At 39.5% G+C, this 17,752-nt stretch overlaps 1 protein-coding gene across 3 annotated transcripts in view; it reads right to left on the reverse strand.

The window, feature by feature from the left end:
* Positions 1–17,752, reverse strand: part of LOC126377830 (uncharacterized) — a 361,766-nt gene that overhangs the window by 49,526 nt on the left and 294,488 nt on the right. For all 3 annotated transcript variants that reach the window (XM_050025772.1, XM_050025771.1, XM_050025770.1), the window contains one exon: positions 8,668–8,790. In XM_050025772.1, the coding sequence (XP_049881729.1) occupies positions 8,668–8,770 (103 nt within the window). In that variant the 5' untranslated portion in view covers positions 8,771–8,790. The remainder of the gene's footprint in view (positions 1–8,667; positions 8,791–17,752) is intronic.

Raw genomic sequence — 17,752 nt, forward strand, 5'->3', positions numbered from 1 at the left:
TTCTTCTATCGTATGGGTTGTGAGGTGGATTACCAACCCCATCAACCCTGGTGTCAGGGTTATTATTGAGCCGCCAAAGGCCCCTGACATGGCTCATGTAACGACTACGTACTTGCATCGGTAAATAGACCCTGATGGACCGTGGTGGCTTTAGTGAAGAAAATTGAATGAAATGACGTTCTGATAATGAAGATGGATGTCCTCTGTGAATCCTTCCCCCTAGATCCATCTCTGTCTGGAGTACGAAGGTTTCCTCGGCCTTGATAATGCAAACTTTCTTTGGAGGTTCACTCGTAAATTGCTCAACTTTCCGGGATGATTATGATTAACAGCCGTGTAAATATTTATGTGTATCTTAGTGTTATGCCAATATTACCATGTAAGTACTACCTCATAATTTATTGATGCTGATTCCTGTACACACTATCTACTTTTATTTTAAGTTATACCTGTCATTTTCTTATCCGCCGAAAAGGAAAGGGATGGGTGATCGACAGGCAGAACATTTATAATACACGTCAATTCTAAAAAAAACCCTTTCAAAATTTTATACTGCCCAATAACTCGATAGAATTAAGTTGACAGCACGCGTCAAACGGTTTGCATACCAGCGAGATGCCTATTATATTCGCCCGGGTTATTCAATCGTTTTAAAATTAACAGTTGTCAATCATCCGTCCCTTTCCTTTACGGAGGATAAGAAAATAACGGATATAACTTAAAATTAAGAGGTGTTTACAGAAATTTTAATAGTATGTAAGTTAAGTTTAATCGTTACAATGAAAGTTGATAAAATTATCTACTAATCTTCTAGTTAACTTATTATCTAGTTAAGAAAAAATAAATAAAATAAAGTGTAGTGCTTAGTTCTACACTCCTTTCATCTTGGAACTTTTGCAGATTTCCCCCATAATAGTTGGTTGGAAGAAATCGCTTTAGGAGGTAGTCGCCGTTTGCCATGCACTGGATAAGTCTTTTGTAACTATTTTATTTTGGTGCAATAAAATAAAAAAAGAAAAGTAAAGTATATTTGAATTTGTATTCATCACTTCAAAAGGTGAGTTCTGGGTTAAAAGCTATCCTATGTCCTTCTCTGGTCTCACAGTATCTTCATACCAAATTTTACCTAATTTGGTTCAGCGGTTTAAGCGTGAAAAGGTAACAGACAGACAGTTACTTTTGGATTTATAATATTTATCGTAAAAAATAAGGTGTTCCCATATCGTTTGGCATCAAAATCCAATTTTTAAGTATAATCTCTTCAAATAATATTCTAAGAGGTCTCTCGGAAGTTAGAGAGTGCTTCAAACGATGCCCTTGAATAAGAATGCCTGCTTTTCAACCACCCTGTATAACTTTTCAATTGCACGATTCCGGGAAGACTTTCGAAAGTAGGTAAGGTCATAGATTAAATAAAATTGTATTCATAAAGTGATTTAGTCAATGTGGTCCTCTCGTATTCCGGCTTGCTTCTCAAACGTGGAAGCTCTGGTTCGCACCACAGCACTCGACTTGCACCAATGAGTTATTAATTTTTATTTTTAGTAACACAGTGGGCGCAATAGTTACACAAAGTGTTAGTGACATCGTAACGAAAACTTTGAGGGATGATTCAGACAATGATTCTAAGTTGATATCAAGTGGAATCTTCCGTCGCAAAAATCATGTATATTTTTTGGATTTTTTAAAATTATTTTTAATTTAATACTTTTGCGACGGAATATACTAATTGATATTAACTCAGAATAATGGTCTGAATCACTCTTTTGAGTATTTGTTACGATGTCACTTACACCCATACAAGTACGTACAGGTAGCCTTACAAGTACGTTATGGGTAAGTAAGTTGCAGCCTATAAAATATACATTGCCGGTAAAGTGGCTATGGAAATTAAAAAGCAGTAGAGCTATCGTAGTTATCTGTTTGCAGGAATAGTAACAAAAAGAGCAGGGTTCAGCCGGCGACAGCGATTCTCATACAAAATGCGCGTTAGGGTTTTCCATCTTCTTTTATTCCGTGGCTGACGTTTGAGGAAACAGATAAGTATTGCTAGTCCAGCTCTTACAATCAAACACTCTCTCAACATAAGCTTACGACTATAACCCAACTGAGGTCACATCACACACTAACACTTTCTCATTTGCGGTTAAAACCACTCCACTTAAACCACAAAACGTTTAGATACCCTCAACGAAAGAACCTCTTAATCACGCAAAATAAAACGGAAAAATCGATACTAGGGTGACCTCTTTCCATTGTTAGGGTCGGCGCACACTATATGTAAGGTGACGCCGGCGCGAATATCGGCCACCTATTGTTAACCGACCCTTTGTTATAGAAACGTTATTAATATTTTGATGTATTATTGTTGTAAGATACCTGAGGCCTTGGCTAGGGCAAGTTTTTTTAAGTAGTGTAGTATCTACAAGCGCTTTTGGTACGAATTCCTAAGATAGATGTTTTGAACAGATGTTGAAGTAATCAGCCCATCATTACCCATAATAATGGCCCATCAAGTTATAAGAGACACAATCCTTCCGTAGGGATGCTATGGCTAAAAGTACGATGGCTAATCTCGATAAGATTTGGAAGAACCGTGGTATTCGATGTTTTTTTTTTTTTATTTTATTGTTGAAAACATTTTACATAAAGATACAATTGAATCGCATTGCTAAACCTTGCAGGTTTGTCTCAATGCAATATTCCGCTATTGTTACAGTTTGTACTTCAGAAGTATACCACTAATTAATAACACTATTCAACAATGTACAACTAAGGTGCGCTTGGTTCGGGCTCTGGTGTTTTCCATATTTATGTACGGTGCCGAAACTTGGAGCTTGAAGAGCCGCGATTGCAGTAAGATCGATGCTTTCGAAATGTGGTGTTGGCGTAAGTTGCTACGCATACCTTGGACTGCGATGCGTACGAATGAGTCCATATTAAAAGAGCTCAAGATCACGACGCGGCTCTCCTCAATATGCCGGAATCGTGCGCTAGGCTTCTCCGGACATATTATGCGGTCTCCGAAGCACAGTCTGGAGAAGCAGATCATCGTTGGGCAAATACGAAGAAGGGCACCTACGAGGTGGTCTGACATCCTGAAGAAGACGGTGGGCGGGCAAACAGAGGGCGGTCCACGCAGCATATAGCCGTACCGAGTGGAAAACCATAACCTGTGGTCGCATTCCTCAGCAGTGAGGGAACGACTAAGAAGATGTACTTAAAGAAAATTGAGCCGTGGTAGCCTAGTTGGTTAAACGCTTGAAGGTTGCAGGTTCGAATCCAGCACAGGCCTAAACCGATGATTGTTGAATTTCTTTTCGAATGCATGTTTGGATAATGAATGATTATCACGTGCTCAGCGGTAAAGGAAAACATCGTGAGGAAACCCACATTCCCGAGAAATGCCTTATCGGAGGTAAGTGACCTAACCTGTATTAGGCTGGTTTTCCCTTCGCGGGTTGGAAGGTCAGACAGGCAGTCACTTCTTTAAAAACCGGACCTGTCAAATCTTCAGGTTACGTAAGCTGACCCTGTGAAAAACGGAATAATGCTAGGGGGATGATGATGATGTACTTAAAAACAAAGAATTCTAGCACAAGTAAGAATCGACTAAAAGAATCCCATAGTAAGTAAAGACCATATGAAAGGAACTAGGCAGAAGTTAAATGAACAGAAAACTTGAACGATCTACTGCTCCAAAGGTGTAATCATATGAAGTTTAAAACTCAGATTAAGAAAAAAAGAAGTTACTAACTCGTGAGCGAGGGCTTAGTGTGTTTTACAAGTTTAATCGAATATTTATCAAAACGAGCTTATTCCCGCGGCTTCGCTCGCGTTAAATTCGGGGTAATACGGTTCTCCTTTCCTAATGTACATTTTTTTTACTTCCTACCTTGAAAAGTGCGAAAAATGCCATATAAAATTTCACCCCCTCGTTGAAGGGGTTGCGGGAAGATTTCCAAAATGATACACGTTTTTTGTTAGTCACAAATAGTCCGTATACCAGTTAAACTTCCACCCCCATTCTAGGGAACGACCTCCGTGCCGTGGTCCAGTGAGCGTTGGGCTCACGGAGGTCTCGGGTTCGAATCCCGGTGGGGACATATCACGAAAATCACTTTGTGATCCCTAGTTTGGTTAGGACATTACAGACTGATCACCTGATTGTCCGAAAGTAAGATGATCCGTGCTTCGGAAGGCACGTTAAGCCGTTTTTCCCGGTTACTACTTACTGATGTAAGTAAGTTGTTGTTACATGAGTCATGTCAGGGGCCTTTGGCGGCTCAATAATAACCCTGGCACTAGGGTTGATGAGGTTGGTAATTCACCTCACAACCCACACGATAGAAGAAGAAGAAGGGAAGTGGGAGCCCCCCCCACGGTTAGAATGAGACAAATAGTAGCCACTTATGACACTTTGCATCCCTTCAATTAACTTCACATAAAAATCACGTCAATTTGTTGCCGTGAAACACGGACAAACAAACCGACAGAGACACACATACACTTTCCCATTTATAATATTAGTACCTATGGATGTGGTGTGAGAGATGAGCGGAGAGGGCAATATCAGGGAACAAAGAATAAATACTACGTATTGAGGAGCTCGGTGGCGCAGCGGTAAACGCGCTCGGTCTGCGATTATTGAAGTAAAGCAACTTTCGCAAAGGCCGGTAATAGGATGGGTGACCACAAGAAAAATGTTTTCATCTCGAGCTCCTCCGTGCTTCGGAAGGCACGTTAAGCCGTTGGTCCCGGCTGCATTAGCAGTCGTTAATAACCATCAATCCGCACTGGGCCCGCGTGATGGTTTAAGGCCCGATCTCCCTATCCATCCATAGGGAAGGCCCGTGCCCCAGCAGTGGGGACGTTAATGGGCTGATTTATTTATTATTTTTTTACATTTCACGACTTTACAGTGCTGATGATGATGATAGAACTGTAACTTCCCGCCCCGCGCCAATTCGTTTCGGGCGCCGAGCTTGATTGACCTCACCCCCTCTGGGACTTACTTTAGTCGCGCCGACTGTCTGTCCCGCTCGCACTTACGCGGTAAAGCGAGACAGGAATACAGATTTTTGTATATAGTGTCCAGGGCATGACGGTTCGTACTCAATACTCATTTGCTGAAGGCCTGCGTGCAATAAGTATATTGTCATCGTCAGGCTTGTTTTCCCATTTGTCCGGCCAAGTAGTGAAAGCCATATGCGGCAAATCTACAATAAGTCAAACGTTTCGCCTCTTCCTTTTTGATGCGAACAGCGAAGGATTGGAACTGTCTACCGTCGTCTGTTTTTTAAACTCGTTATATTATGAGAGTCTCCAAGGCTAGAGTGAATAGGCATTTGCTAGGTAAGCGTGACCCAACTTAGACTACGTCACTTACCATCAGGTGGGATTGTGGTTAAGCGCGAGCCTATATAATAAAAAAAAAAAATGATCCAAATATTAATTCCAGTGCTAGATTCGAACCTGTGACCTTCTAATAAGAGTCAAGACTCCAATAAAATAGATAACTTTAATATGGTGGTAATGATTTATTTTAAACAGATGTTACAGGGTTCTCGAAGAGAAAAGAATTAAAGAAATATTAAAGATACGAAATAACAATCCGCTGCCATTCACGGCGAGAGAGAGAGAGAGAGAGAGAGAGAGAGAGAGAGAGTGTCGTTAGTTTTTGTTTCATACGCTATACAGCCTCGTTACATAACTTAAAATCTACAAAAGTAAGTACAAAAACCTTCGTAGTTTGTACCATACGCGATGGAGGGGTATCCATTGCGTGGCGAACTGTATCTATAGTCGAGGTAAAGCCGCAAATTGTGGCTTTTCTCTTATAGCTTTATTTGATTTGCAATGAAGAGTAAATTACTTTCTTTCAGTTGAAACTTTAGTCAATTTGATCGATGGTCTACTAAGCTAGCATTATAATCAATCAATCAATAATACTTTAATGCACAAAAACATATACAAAGGACATAAACATACGAATAAAACATAAGCACAATAGGCGGCCTTATTGCTAAACAGCAATTTCTGCCAGGCAACCTTAGGGTGAAAGTTGATTATTTATTGGAGCACGGGCTGGTGCAATAAACATATAATGATACCAAGATAACAAAAAAAAGAATAATAAATAATATATACTTATCTAAAGACATAATATAAAAAATATAAAAATACACACATACACACACATATACACGCATACATACAAATAGCCTATACAATATAATACATATAAGGAGAATAAGAAAACACTTCCAAGTTACGCCTACAGGAAAAGCGCCTTCACTCTTGCCCTGAAAGAGTCCAGAGTAGGAGCCCTCCTGACAGACTCAGGTAGAGAGTTCCACAACCACAGTATCTATACGTAAATATATAAAAGGAGAAACTGACTGACTGACATATCAACGCACAACCTAAACGGCTAAACGTAGGCACTTGAAATTTGGAAGGGACGTAGCTTAGGTTAGGACGTAGATATGTCGGCCCGTAGAAAACCATGGATCTACCTACTCCACTCCAATCTCATCAGTCATCCCGTGATCATGGCACTTGCAACAGTGTCGAAATATCGGGAGTCTCATATCCCTATTTTAAACGCGGTAAGAACCCCTTATTATGTATTTTAAGTAAAGATAATTGATATAAGATATTTAATGTTAGTAACATTGTAACGAAAACTTTGAGGGATGATTCAGGCCATCATTCTGGGTTGATATCAAGTGGAATTTTCCGTCGCAAAAGTATGGAACTATGGACAAAGCTGATATTACTCAGAACATAACCTTTGGATTTGGTGTAAAAAAGATAACAACATAGCATAGCATGGGACCTGTATCCCTTTCGCGTAGATAGAGGTACATAGCAGCTTCTCACCAGCTCTATTTAATCCAACAATCGGCTCTGTTCACCCCATTGGGTATTACGGGCGTGAGTTTATAATGTATGTATGTACTTCAACTATATTTAAACCCGTTAGAAGTGTTCGACAGGGTTCTTGAAGCGAGAATGTGTCGAACACCATTTATCAGCGGGTGACTTTTTGATGGCATTTTACTCAGACTCCTAATACTGTATTCCCTCTTGAGATGCGAGTAGGATGGAATATTCAACGGCCGGCTGTTACACTTATACGAATAGAGGGCTAACGCGTAGGCGCAACTTCAAATCAACAGAGATACAACTTGTAAAAATGAAGCCGCTGATTTATTATTTAATTATTTATAAAGGTACATACAACGTTACACCCAATGCGCTGTAGGACGAGGAAAAAAAACAATAAAAAAACTAATATAACACAAAATAAATAATGAATGAAAAAAGAAACAAAAAGAAAAATAAGACTTAACATGAAAACACTAAAAAGTAAAAAATTACAATTTCAAAATTAAAAGGTAAACTATCACACAAAAAAATAAAATTAATAATGAAAAAAAAAAAAAAACTGATATCATTATGTTGTATCTGTGTGTTATGTTAATTCAACAAAATATTATTTCTTGCTTTTTATTCGACTGTTTTTGAAGTCGGTTCTTTTTTCAAAAAATACTTCTTTTTTTAAATGTCTGTTGCGGTACGGTGTAGTGGTGTAAGTCAATTCCAGCCAGTGCGACACAGGCGCTAGGCGGTACCACATCCGGCACCTCTCATGCATAATGTCTGCTCCTCAACAAAGATACCTTTAAACCACAAACCTCACATTTGAAACTTTATGCATTTTTTACTATGAGAACGTAATGATGGCTGTATGTGTGGTAAGCTATTATAATAACAGTAAAAGGTTTTTGTGGTTTTGTCGTTGAAATGTAGCTTTGTTTATTAACTAGCACGCTATGATAGCCGTTTATGAGAGCCCTCAGCGCTCCCCATTTGTCCGGCCAAGTAGTTAATGACTACCTAAATGATAAAGATGTCTGGTATTGAATGTGTTCCTCTAGTTATTAAATAACTTGTATACCCTCATTGGTTTTTAAAAGATGTGTTGCTGTTGCAGTTTCTTGTCATTTCTTCTCCTCAGCCATAACATCTTGCGAAATGACGTAAATTCAGAAATGTTACATTGACCTTCAACAAGTTATCCATGATAATTACGTTGAATATATGATTCTGAAATCTGTTATTTGCAGCAAATCTGCATAAGTTAATCTTGACCGATTGAGTAAGAGTCAATAGCGACGAACGCTTGACTTTTACGTTGAGACAGCAGGTTTGAATCCAGCACAAGCCTATACCAACAATTTTCGAACTTGTTTTCGGATTAACATTTGCTATCACGTGCTCAACAGTCAAGGAAAACATCGTGAGGAAGCCCACATACCTGAAAATGCGTTTTCGGAGGTATGACCTAACCTGTATTGGACTGGTTTTCCCTACGCGAGTCGGAAAGTCAGGCAGTAGCTTCTGTAAAAAACCGGACTTCTCATATCTTCAGGTTACGTAAGCGGACCCTGTGAAAAACGGAATAATGCTAGGGGGATGATGATGACCTAATCGGTATTGGCCTGGTTTTCCCTTCGGGTTCGAAGGTCAGGCAGGCAGTCGCATCTGTAAATAAACCGAACCTGTAAAATCTTCAGGTTACGTAAGCGGACCCTGTGAAAAACGGAACAATGCTAGGGCGATGATGATAAAATTATTGTAAAAAGTGTGCGAACTTACCAAGTTCAGATCCACAAACGCGCGGGATGATCTCCAGTATGGCTGAGCAGGAGGCGTCCTCGAAGCACAGCTGGCGAGCCAGTAGGCAGTTCAGGATCGCCATGGTGCCTTTTATACCAGGCCCTGCGGACAAAAAAAGAAGAATCTATAGTTGTTTATTTCATTTAGAGGGAAGATAGCGTATGGCGTGTGACGTGTGTGAGGTTGTGGATAATTTTGTAAAAGTGAAGAAAACAATAAAGAAACTCAGTGAACACCTTTGAGGTAAAAAAATCGCGAGGAGTGGAAATCTGTTATTCGAGCCTTACATCCCAATAAAAGGATTAGAAGAAGAGATGTTCTTCTACAAAGGAATTACCTAGTTCAGAAATAATAGGTAAAATAGTAATGTCATTACAAACTTGTGCAATAAGGAACTAACTCGGGCAGTTAATTTCTTCAGAAAGAAGTCTTTTATTGTTGTGTAGTCTGCAAAGTACTGAAATAAATACAGAAGCAAAAATTGTGTGTTTTTAATTTAGGATTATACCAGACGGTACTGGTATGGTTAGATTTTTTTTTTAGAATAGAATAGAACAGAAATCATTTATTTTAGATATAAGTAGGCATAGGTACATAGTAGGAGTAAACATAATAATTAAAACCTTATTTTCAGGCTAGAATCACCTGATTGGCCGAAAAGTAAGACGATTCCGTGCTTCGGAGGGCACGTTAAGCCGTTGGTCCCGGCTATTAGCCGTAAAAACACCTCCACCAACCCGCATTGGAGCAGCGTCGTGGAGTATGCTCCATACCCCCTCCGGTTGATTGAGGGGAGGCCTGTGCCCAGCAGTGGGACGTATATAGGCTGGTTATGTATGTTATGTAATAACCGCGTAAACCTCAAACGATGACTAAAGTGAGACCCAAAGGGGGTGAAGTCGGCGCCGGGTACGAAGTGGTGCGGGGCGGAAGGTGTTCTATACGCAGTATTTTTCTTTATTCTATGACATAATATCCCTCTGTCGGTTTTACGACAGCAGCTGAACACTAAGTTTTCATTCGCTCCTAGTCGAACGTAGAAACTTCATGTACATTTATTATTCCGTTCGGATATCAGATAGCTGCATAGTGGAATCTGTTTGGATCGATACATGAAATCCGGTCGGTTATTTCAGTCGTGCTTCCAGCTATTCGGCCCTCACAATTATGCAACAAGCTTCGCTGTGTTACTTCTTATACTGTGGTTTGCGGCTCGCTAGACTTCGTTTTACACAGACACTACACAATGACGTCATCGTACATACGCATGCGCCACACACACAAAAAAAAAAACAACATCACATCAAATTACCACTAAAACAATTGCACAAAAGCAAGACGGATGTTAGTCGAAATGATCATAAGGTGGTGGTGGACGTCCTGAGATAAAAGGGCCTCACTCAGCACAAATTGATTTAATTTTTCCTTGTAGTTTGTTCACTTTTAGAACATAATTAAGTTCTGTGCTTTAAAGTGTATTTGATATGTTTGAAAATTCAAATGACATCGAAGAAATTTAGAAATAATATAACGTTCAGAGGGGTTAAAAAAATCAATGCAATTCATCTAAAAAAGCAATATTGTTATTTGACATTTGCGCATAAAAAAGTAAGTGCGCAATGCAAAGAAATGTCAAATAGCAATATTGCTTTTTTAGATGAATTGCTTCGATGTGGCCATTTTAACCCCCCAGTTCTTTGAAGTAACCAAGATCAGCGCCATCTATCCAGCTGTTTAGTATTCATTCACAGGATTCATACTAAATTCATTCTTCCCTTCATTCTCTCTGTTCGCCCAACCTCCGCAGCGTCAATACGTGTGATATGTGTAGTGTCTATTTTCTATCATTTAAATAAAAACAAGTGAATTATAAAAGTGACTTTTTGTTAATAACGCCCCGCTGCATTAGAACATTCTCACATTGATCAAAATAGTGAACACCAGCAGCTAGGAAACAAATTAAAAATAATAAAAACCAATTCTTCATTATTATGACTTGTCAATTAGTTCCATTAAAAACCGTCCACTTTTTGTGGACCATATTTTAAATGTTTATCTTTATTCCTGGGGGGTTAAAATGGCCACATCGAAGCAATTCATCTAAGAAAGCAATATTGCAATTTAACATTTGCGCATTTCTTTTTGTTTTTTTTTGACGTAACTTATTGTAGATTTGCCGCAGATGGCATTAACTACTTGGCCGGACAAATGGGGAGCGCTGAAGGCTCTCACCCGGGTTTGCGCATATAAACGTAAGTGCGCAATGCAAACAAATGTCAAATAGCAATATTGCTTTCTTAGATGAATTGCTTCGATGTGGCCATTTTAACCCCCCTGCTATGTATTTACAACATTTTCGCCTTTATGACATTTGAAACGTCGAATCTTCTAGTTTCGGAGAATCTTATTTGGCTTAAAGATACTTAGGTTATTAAATTAATCCTGATTCTATTATGGATTGTAAGATTAGGACTGTATTTCGAAACTTAAAAGCTAGATTCGATGAAAGTAGATTTATTCAGAGAAAATTGAGTTTCATTCTATAATTATAATTTATTTTATCACTTTGTTACGGACTCAGGGGGATGATTCTGACCACAATTCTGAGTTGATATCAAGCGGAATTTCCCTTCGCAAAGTATAGAAATCAAAATATCAAAAATAGCAAAAAAAATTATGAAAATTCCACTTGATATAAACTCAGAATCATGGTCTGAATCATCCCTCTTAGTATTCGTTACGATGTCACTAACATCCTGTATATGATTCTGCTATTACATTGTATTTTGGTATAATTATGTACCCGAGTAATGAGAAAATAGGTAATTATCACGTTTTTTTTTAAACCGAACAATGCTATCTATATTGGTTTTGGTGAACCTAGCCTGGAAAGTCCTTCATTTGAAGTGATTTTAGCCTTTCGCATTTTCACGCTCTAGTCGGGAATGTGTTAAATTATTACTTTTCCATTCCAACGGACAGACTTTTGTTTTCATTTCCCAACCACAATTTAACTTAACTGTAGCATAGCTTTGCATAACAATTAAAACTAGAAATTCATTGTCGGACTAAACTGCTGAAATAGTTTTACATGTTTCAAATTTGCAAACTGCTTTCGTAACCACTATTTTCTAATTTCAGATTATAATCTTATTCATATTAAATATATGTATAAAAGGAGAAACTGACTGACTGACATATCAACGCACAGCCTTAACGGCTTAACGTAGGCACTTGAAATTTGGAAGGGAGGTAGCTTAGGTACCGTAGAGGTGCACTAAGAAAGGATTTTCTGAAATTCCCACGGGTACGGGAATTAGCGGGAAAATCCTTTTGTATGAAAAATCGAAACCTCTTAAGTTAGACGCTTGAAAGCATGTAGGTACCTTAGTAAACCTAAAGCTTAGTTGCAACAGGATATTGCAAAATTCCCACGGGAACGGGAGTTAGCAGGAAAAAACATTTGTATGAAAAAATCTTAATCGCGTAAGATACGAGTAAGTAGATGTTTCCAATCAAGCATGCATGCATACCTGTAAATATAAAGTTTAGTTATTGCTGTATTTTGAAAAATGGGAGTTAGCGGGAAAAAAATGTTGTATCAAAAAATCTAAACTGCATAAGTTAGATGCTTGAAATTTGACATGCACTCCCACACACACAAAGATCTCTCTTTTGTAACACGCCACGCGGACGAAGTTGCGGGCAAAAGCTAGTATAACATAAGCTCGTGACTATATTCCAAGTCGGAAGTACATCCATTGCAAGATGAACTGCTTAGTTCATCAGTAGTAACCGGGACCAAAAAAAAAAAAACGATGAAAATTATATATTGTGCACACACACCACGGTTTGACGAATGGTGCGTGCAACATTGTACGTACCTGGACAAATCTATAGAGAAATGATATATATATATTATATATATAAAAGCCTTCCCTATCAATGTTAAACTGAAAAACATCTGTGACCTCCATGTCACAGGAAAGCCAGTTAAACATACAAAAAAAAAAACCGGGACCAATGCACCAACGGACCGGCGGCGATGTAAATTTTTAATAATCTGTTTTAATTGAGAAATAAGTTAATGCGGCATAGTTCATTTTTAAACGGGATAATATTTCACCTTCAATGATATTTATCACATAACGTAAGCTCACGACTATATCCCAATTGGGGTAGACAGAGGTACAGCGAAGTACCCACACCTCACCGAGCTTTCTGTCAGACCAACGTGATAGGCGGTGAGCCGTATCGCCGTCTATAATGGTCGAGCCAACGCTGTTAGTGAAAGCTGAACTTAAGATAAATTAATAACTCATTGGTGCAAATTCGGTACCGGGCTTCGAGAATAACATCAGAAAAAAACACATCAAAATGTGATTTTTCAAAAACACGCTTAAGTAGTCCCTTATCACCATAAGTTTCATCATATCCGTCTTTGGACTTCGTATCAACAGTGGCTGCAAGTTGTCTTTGATTACTTGTGGCTCTGCCCACCCCATTAGGGATTACGGGCGTGAGTTTATGTATGTATGTATGTACGCTTAAGTAGTTTTCCTTATAAGGCAACGATATGCCAGATGGCAGTACTTTAGAGAATCACATGCAGCATAAGTGACGGCATAATAGGCTAGTCAAATCAGTTACTTTTTACTAAAAGTCAAAACACGAAATTACTTTGGCGTTTGACTGAAAAAGCACGCTGTGACGTCATAGAAAAACATGACTAAATGTCGCACTTATTACATTTTTCATTATTAAAATTGCGGCACGCTGAGAGGTGAGGATATGGTATCTCGACGTGCCGGCAGAGTAGGGGAATGATTGGTGATGATAAAGTAGAAGCAACAGCAAGGGGAATATATGTAGTTTATTAAAAAGACTTCACAAACTTAGTAACATAGTCACAAAAATAATAGTTCACAATATACACATTTCGCAAAAGATTCAAGACTAAGGATTTAGAGGGCACGGCCCTAAACAGTATAATATACTTGTTGTTTTAATGAAGGTCGGGGATGCTGTGAGTCAAAAGTGAGTAAAATGAAAGGAAATGCGAATGGAATGGAATGAGAATTTCGTAATTTAAAATGATGATGGTCCGAACAAAAGGCCAGTATGTGCAGAGTTTGTACTCTGCTACAAAATCTTCTTCTATCGTGTGGATTGTGAGGTGGAGTACCTACCTCATCGACCCTAGTGTCAGGGTTACTATTGAGCCGCCAAAGGCCCGAAATAAGTTAAATAGAAAAAGGAAAACATTTTGGTCATCTTTAGATTTGTCTTTATTTAGTAATCAGAAGTTCATAATTTATCTTTGACCTAGGAAACTACCCAGTTAACATACGCCCGTATTCTGAGATGTTGACTCCAAAGTTCCTTCCCTCGAGTCGGCATCAGAAGAGTATTTTAAGTTGACATTTCCGTTCTCGACTTGAGGACTTTACTAACTGGAGTCGAGCATATCATATTGCCAACATAATTATACGACAACAATGAAGACATGCGAACTCGAGGTAAGGTTGAGCCACGTCTAAAGAAATGATTTTAAGCTGAGCTCCAGGTCTTCCTTAAGGTCGCCTCAACTGAAGACGGGAGTCGAGGATGGTTTGAAATAAAATCTTAGAATACTGGTGTAACAGTCTTCGCAATAATTGGATACTTTTCCTAGGTCAATTCCGGTCAAGTAGTTAATGCCATCTGCGTCGCTAGTTTAATAATAAGTTCGAAATTTTGTCACGTTTTTCTATGACGTCACATGTTGCTTTTTCATAAAAATTCCATGGTAATTTCATGTTTTCACGTTTAGTAACATGTAACTGATTTGACAAGTTGGAAACTAACTACCCTATTATTATGAAAATAGGTAAGACTAGTGATGTGCCGTACAAGGGAATATTCCCCAATTGGGAAAGTTCGCAGTGAGACGTGGCCGCTTACTACGGTTCTCGTGAGGAGGCTCGGTGTCGCTCAGCAGGCAATGAAGAGAGCTATGCTTGGTATTTCCCTGCTTAATCGAATCAGAAACGAGGAGATCCGCAGGAGAACTAAAGTCACCGACATAGCTCTGAGAATTGCAAAGCTGAAGTGGCAGTGGGCAGGACACATGGCGAGGAGAACCGATGGCCGCTGGGGCGGAAGGGTTCTGGAGTGGCGTCCGCGTGTCGGACGACGCTCAGTGGGTAGGCCCGCTACAAGGTGGACCGACGATCTGGTGAAGGTCGCGGGGAGCCGCTGGATGCGGGCAGCGCAGGACCGATCGTCGTGGAGATCCTTGAGGGAGGCCTATGCCCAGCAGTGGGCGTCGTACGGCTGATGATGATGGGAATGTTCCCGTTGTAAAAACTCTTTAAAAGTGAAGACATTGGCTGCTTTTCTTTTTCAAATTGTTCTTTCTTGTACGCTGGTCTTATCTACCTAAAGGTTAGGTAATAGATCTATTTTTATATAAGTCTTGTGAATTTTCACTGCCGGGAATAGTTCCAAGGACTTACGATGATCAAATTGGAGATGTCCTTAGAAAAGGTTCAATACGATCTACTCTGAACCGGCGTGCGTGTATGAAGCGATTGATGAATGTATAGGAAGCAAGAGAAGTGTGTCAGGATCGAAGCAAATGGAATTCTATAGTCTCTGCTTACCCCGGTGGGAAATAGGCGTGAGTTTATGTATGTATGTATGTGGGAATAGTTCCCGGGAACTCTCCTGCGACCGACACTGGTTAAGACGTAGACGGTTAGAAAATGAACGTTAAGAGAGCAAGTTAAACCTTAGCATTAAGTTTTGTTAGAACGGAATTCTCATCTTCTTAATTAGGTATGTGTGAACTTTATAATCTCATTTGAATATGGATACGTTTCCGTCTCAGAAAGTTTTGTTAATTATCTTTTCAGACAGGGAGGGATCAGGCGCCTTAGCCAAGTTGCAAACGGTTATGAAAATCGACAGTGTAAGTGATAAGAATGTATGAGATTGACAGTGTGATAAGAGAGATATGGTGTCAAAAAAGATATAGTGATTAAGATTGAGAAAGGAATGTATTACAATGGAATGAGAGAGTCAGTGTGATAAGAGAGAGATATGGTGTCAAAGAAGATATACCTAGTGATTAAGATTGAGAAAGGAATGTATTAGAATGGAATGAGAGAGTCAGTGTGATAAGAGAGAGATATGGTGTCAAAAAAGATATAGTGATTAAGATTGAGAAAGGAATGTATGAGAATGGAATGAGAGAGTCAGTGTGATAAGAGAGAGATATGGTGTCAAAAAAGATAATAGTGATTAAGACTGAGAAAGGAATGTATGAGAATGGAATGAGAGAGTCAGTGTGATAAGAGAGAGATATGGTGTCAAAAAATCGCTATCGACGACGCCCTGAGCCGAGGTTTGCGCCCAACTGGGCACCCTCATGCCTGCTGTCTTAAAAGTTGTACTGGTGAGAGCCTTCAGCGCTCCCCATTTGTCCGGCCAAGTAGTTAATGCCATCTGCGGCAAATCTACAATAAGTCACGTCAAAAAAAAAAGAGAGATATGGTGTCAAAGAAGATATACCTAGTGACTGCGAAGGGAATGTTAAGTTTGTTTGGACACGTAGAGCGGATGAATGATGATAGGTTTACAAAACCGGTATATAAAGCGACCTAGAAGGACGTATATTGACCAAATTGGAGATGTCCTTTGAAGTGAGTAAGTCAGTAAGATATATTCCGAATCAGCGTGCGTGTATGAAACGATTGATGAATGTGGAGGAAGCAAGAGAAGTGTGTCAGGATCGAAGCAAATGGAATTACAAAGTCTCTATTTATATGTGTGATGTATGTATATAGTTTGACAAGACAAGTCAGTTATGCCAATCATATACATTCATGTCTCCGTCAGAAACTAAATCAGAATTATTTATTCTACGTAGTAGGGTATTTGACTTGGTCAAAGATAAAATATATAATGCTACTTACATCATTTCCAGTTATTTGACGCAATCTTTATTACCTACTTACCTTTAGGCAGATAACATCAGAGTAGAATTTGAAAAAAAAAAAGCTGCCCTTACTATTAAAATACTTTTAACAACAGAAACATTTCCACTTTGAGAACATTCCGGGAAAAGGAACATCAGTGGTAATTTCGCAGGCTCAAATTAGCTTCAAAACGCTTTTTCGATTCTGCTCCGCACCACCCAAATCCCTTGGTAGTTGGCGCTTCCTTTTTTTTTTGACGTGACTTATTGTAGATTTGCCGCAGATGACATTAACTACTTGGCCGGACAAATGGGGAGCGCTGAAGGCTCTCACCCGGTACAACGTTTAAGACAACAGGCCTGAGGGTGCCCAGTTGGGCGCGAACCTCGGCGCAGGGCGTCGTCTGAGAGGAAAAATATTTGAAAGAATTAATCGACCCTAGTGGGTCGATAGCGATAAGCGCTGAATGAGGGAAATCGTCGACCACGCCGGCGGGGTCGGTATCGGGGACCTGAAGTGTTTGGTGTCGCGAGCTGATTGGCTGCCTCTATGGCTAGAGTAATCTCAATCAAAAAATAAAATAAGAAAACACTTTTTTTGACGTGACTTATTGTAGATTTGCCGCAGATGGCATTAACTACTTGGCCGGACAAATGGGGAGCGCTGAAGGCTCTCACCCGGTACTGCAACAGCAACATAAGTTATTTACATGACAAAACGACCATCATAACGGTATATATAATCGACACGATAGGAGGAATAGCGTGCGACTAATTTATATCAGGACATTTTATCACAGGAGATAAAAAATACTCTTTTATACGTTTTTAAATCATACAATCATTGCTCGTGGTATGACAACGAACGTGAATACATGCACACTGAAAAATAAATATGAAACGAAACAGGGATGCAATCAGTTTAATGGACCCTCATCATCATCAGCCCATTAACGTCCCCACTGCTGGGGCACGGGCCTTCCCTATGGATGGATAGGGAGATCGGGCCTTAAACCACCACGCGGGCCCAGTGCGGATTGGTGGTTATTAACGACTGCTAATGCAGCCGGGACCAACGGCTTAACGTGCCTTCCGAAGCACGGA

The sequence above is a fragment of the Pectinophora gossypiella genome, chromosome 24 (assembly GCF_024362695.1).
Source record: "Pectinophora gossypiella chromosome 24, ilPecGoss1.1, whole genome shotgun sequence".
NCBI classification, from domain to species: Eukaryota; Metazoa; Arthropoda; class Insecta; order Lepidoptera; family Gelechiidae; genus Pectinophora; species Pectinophora gossypiella.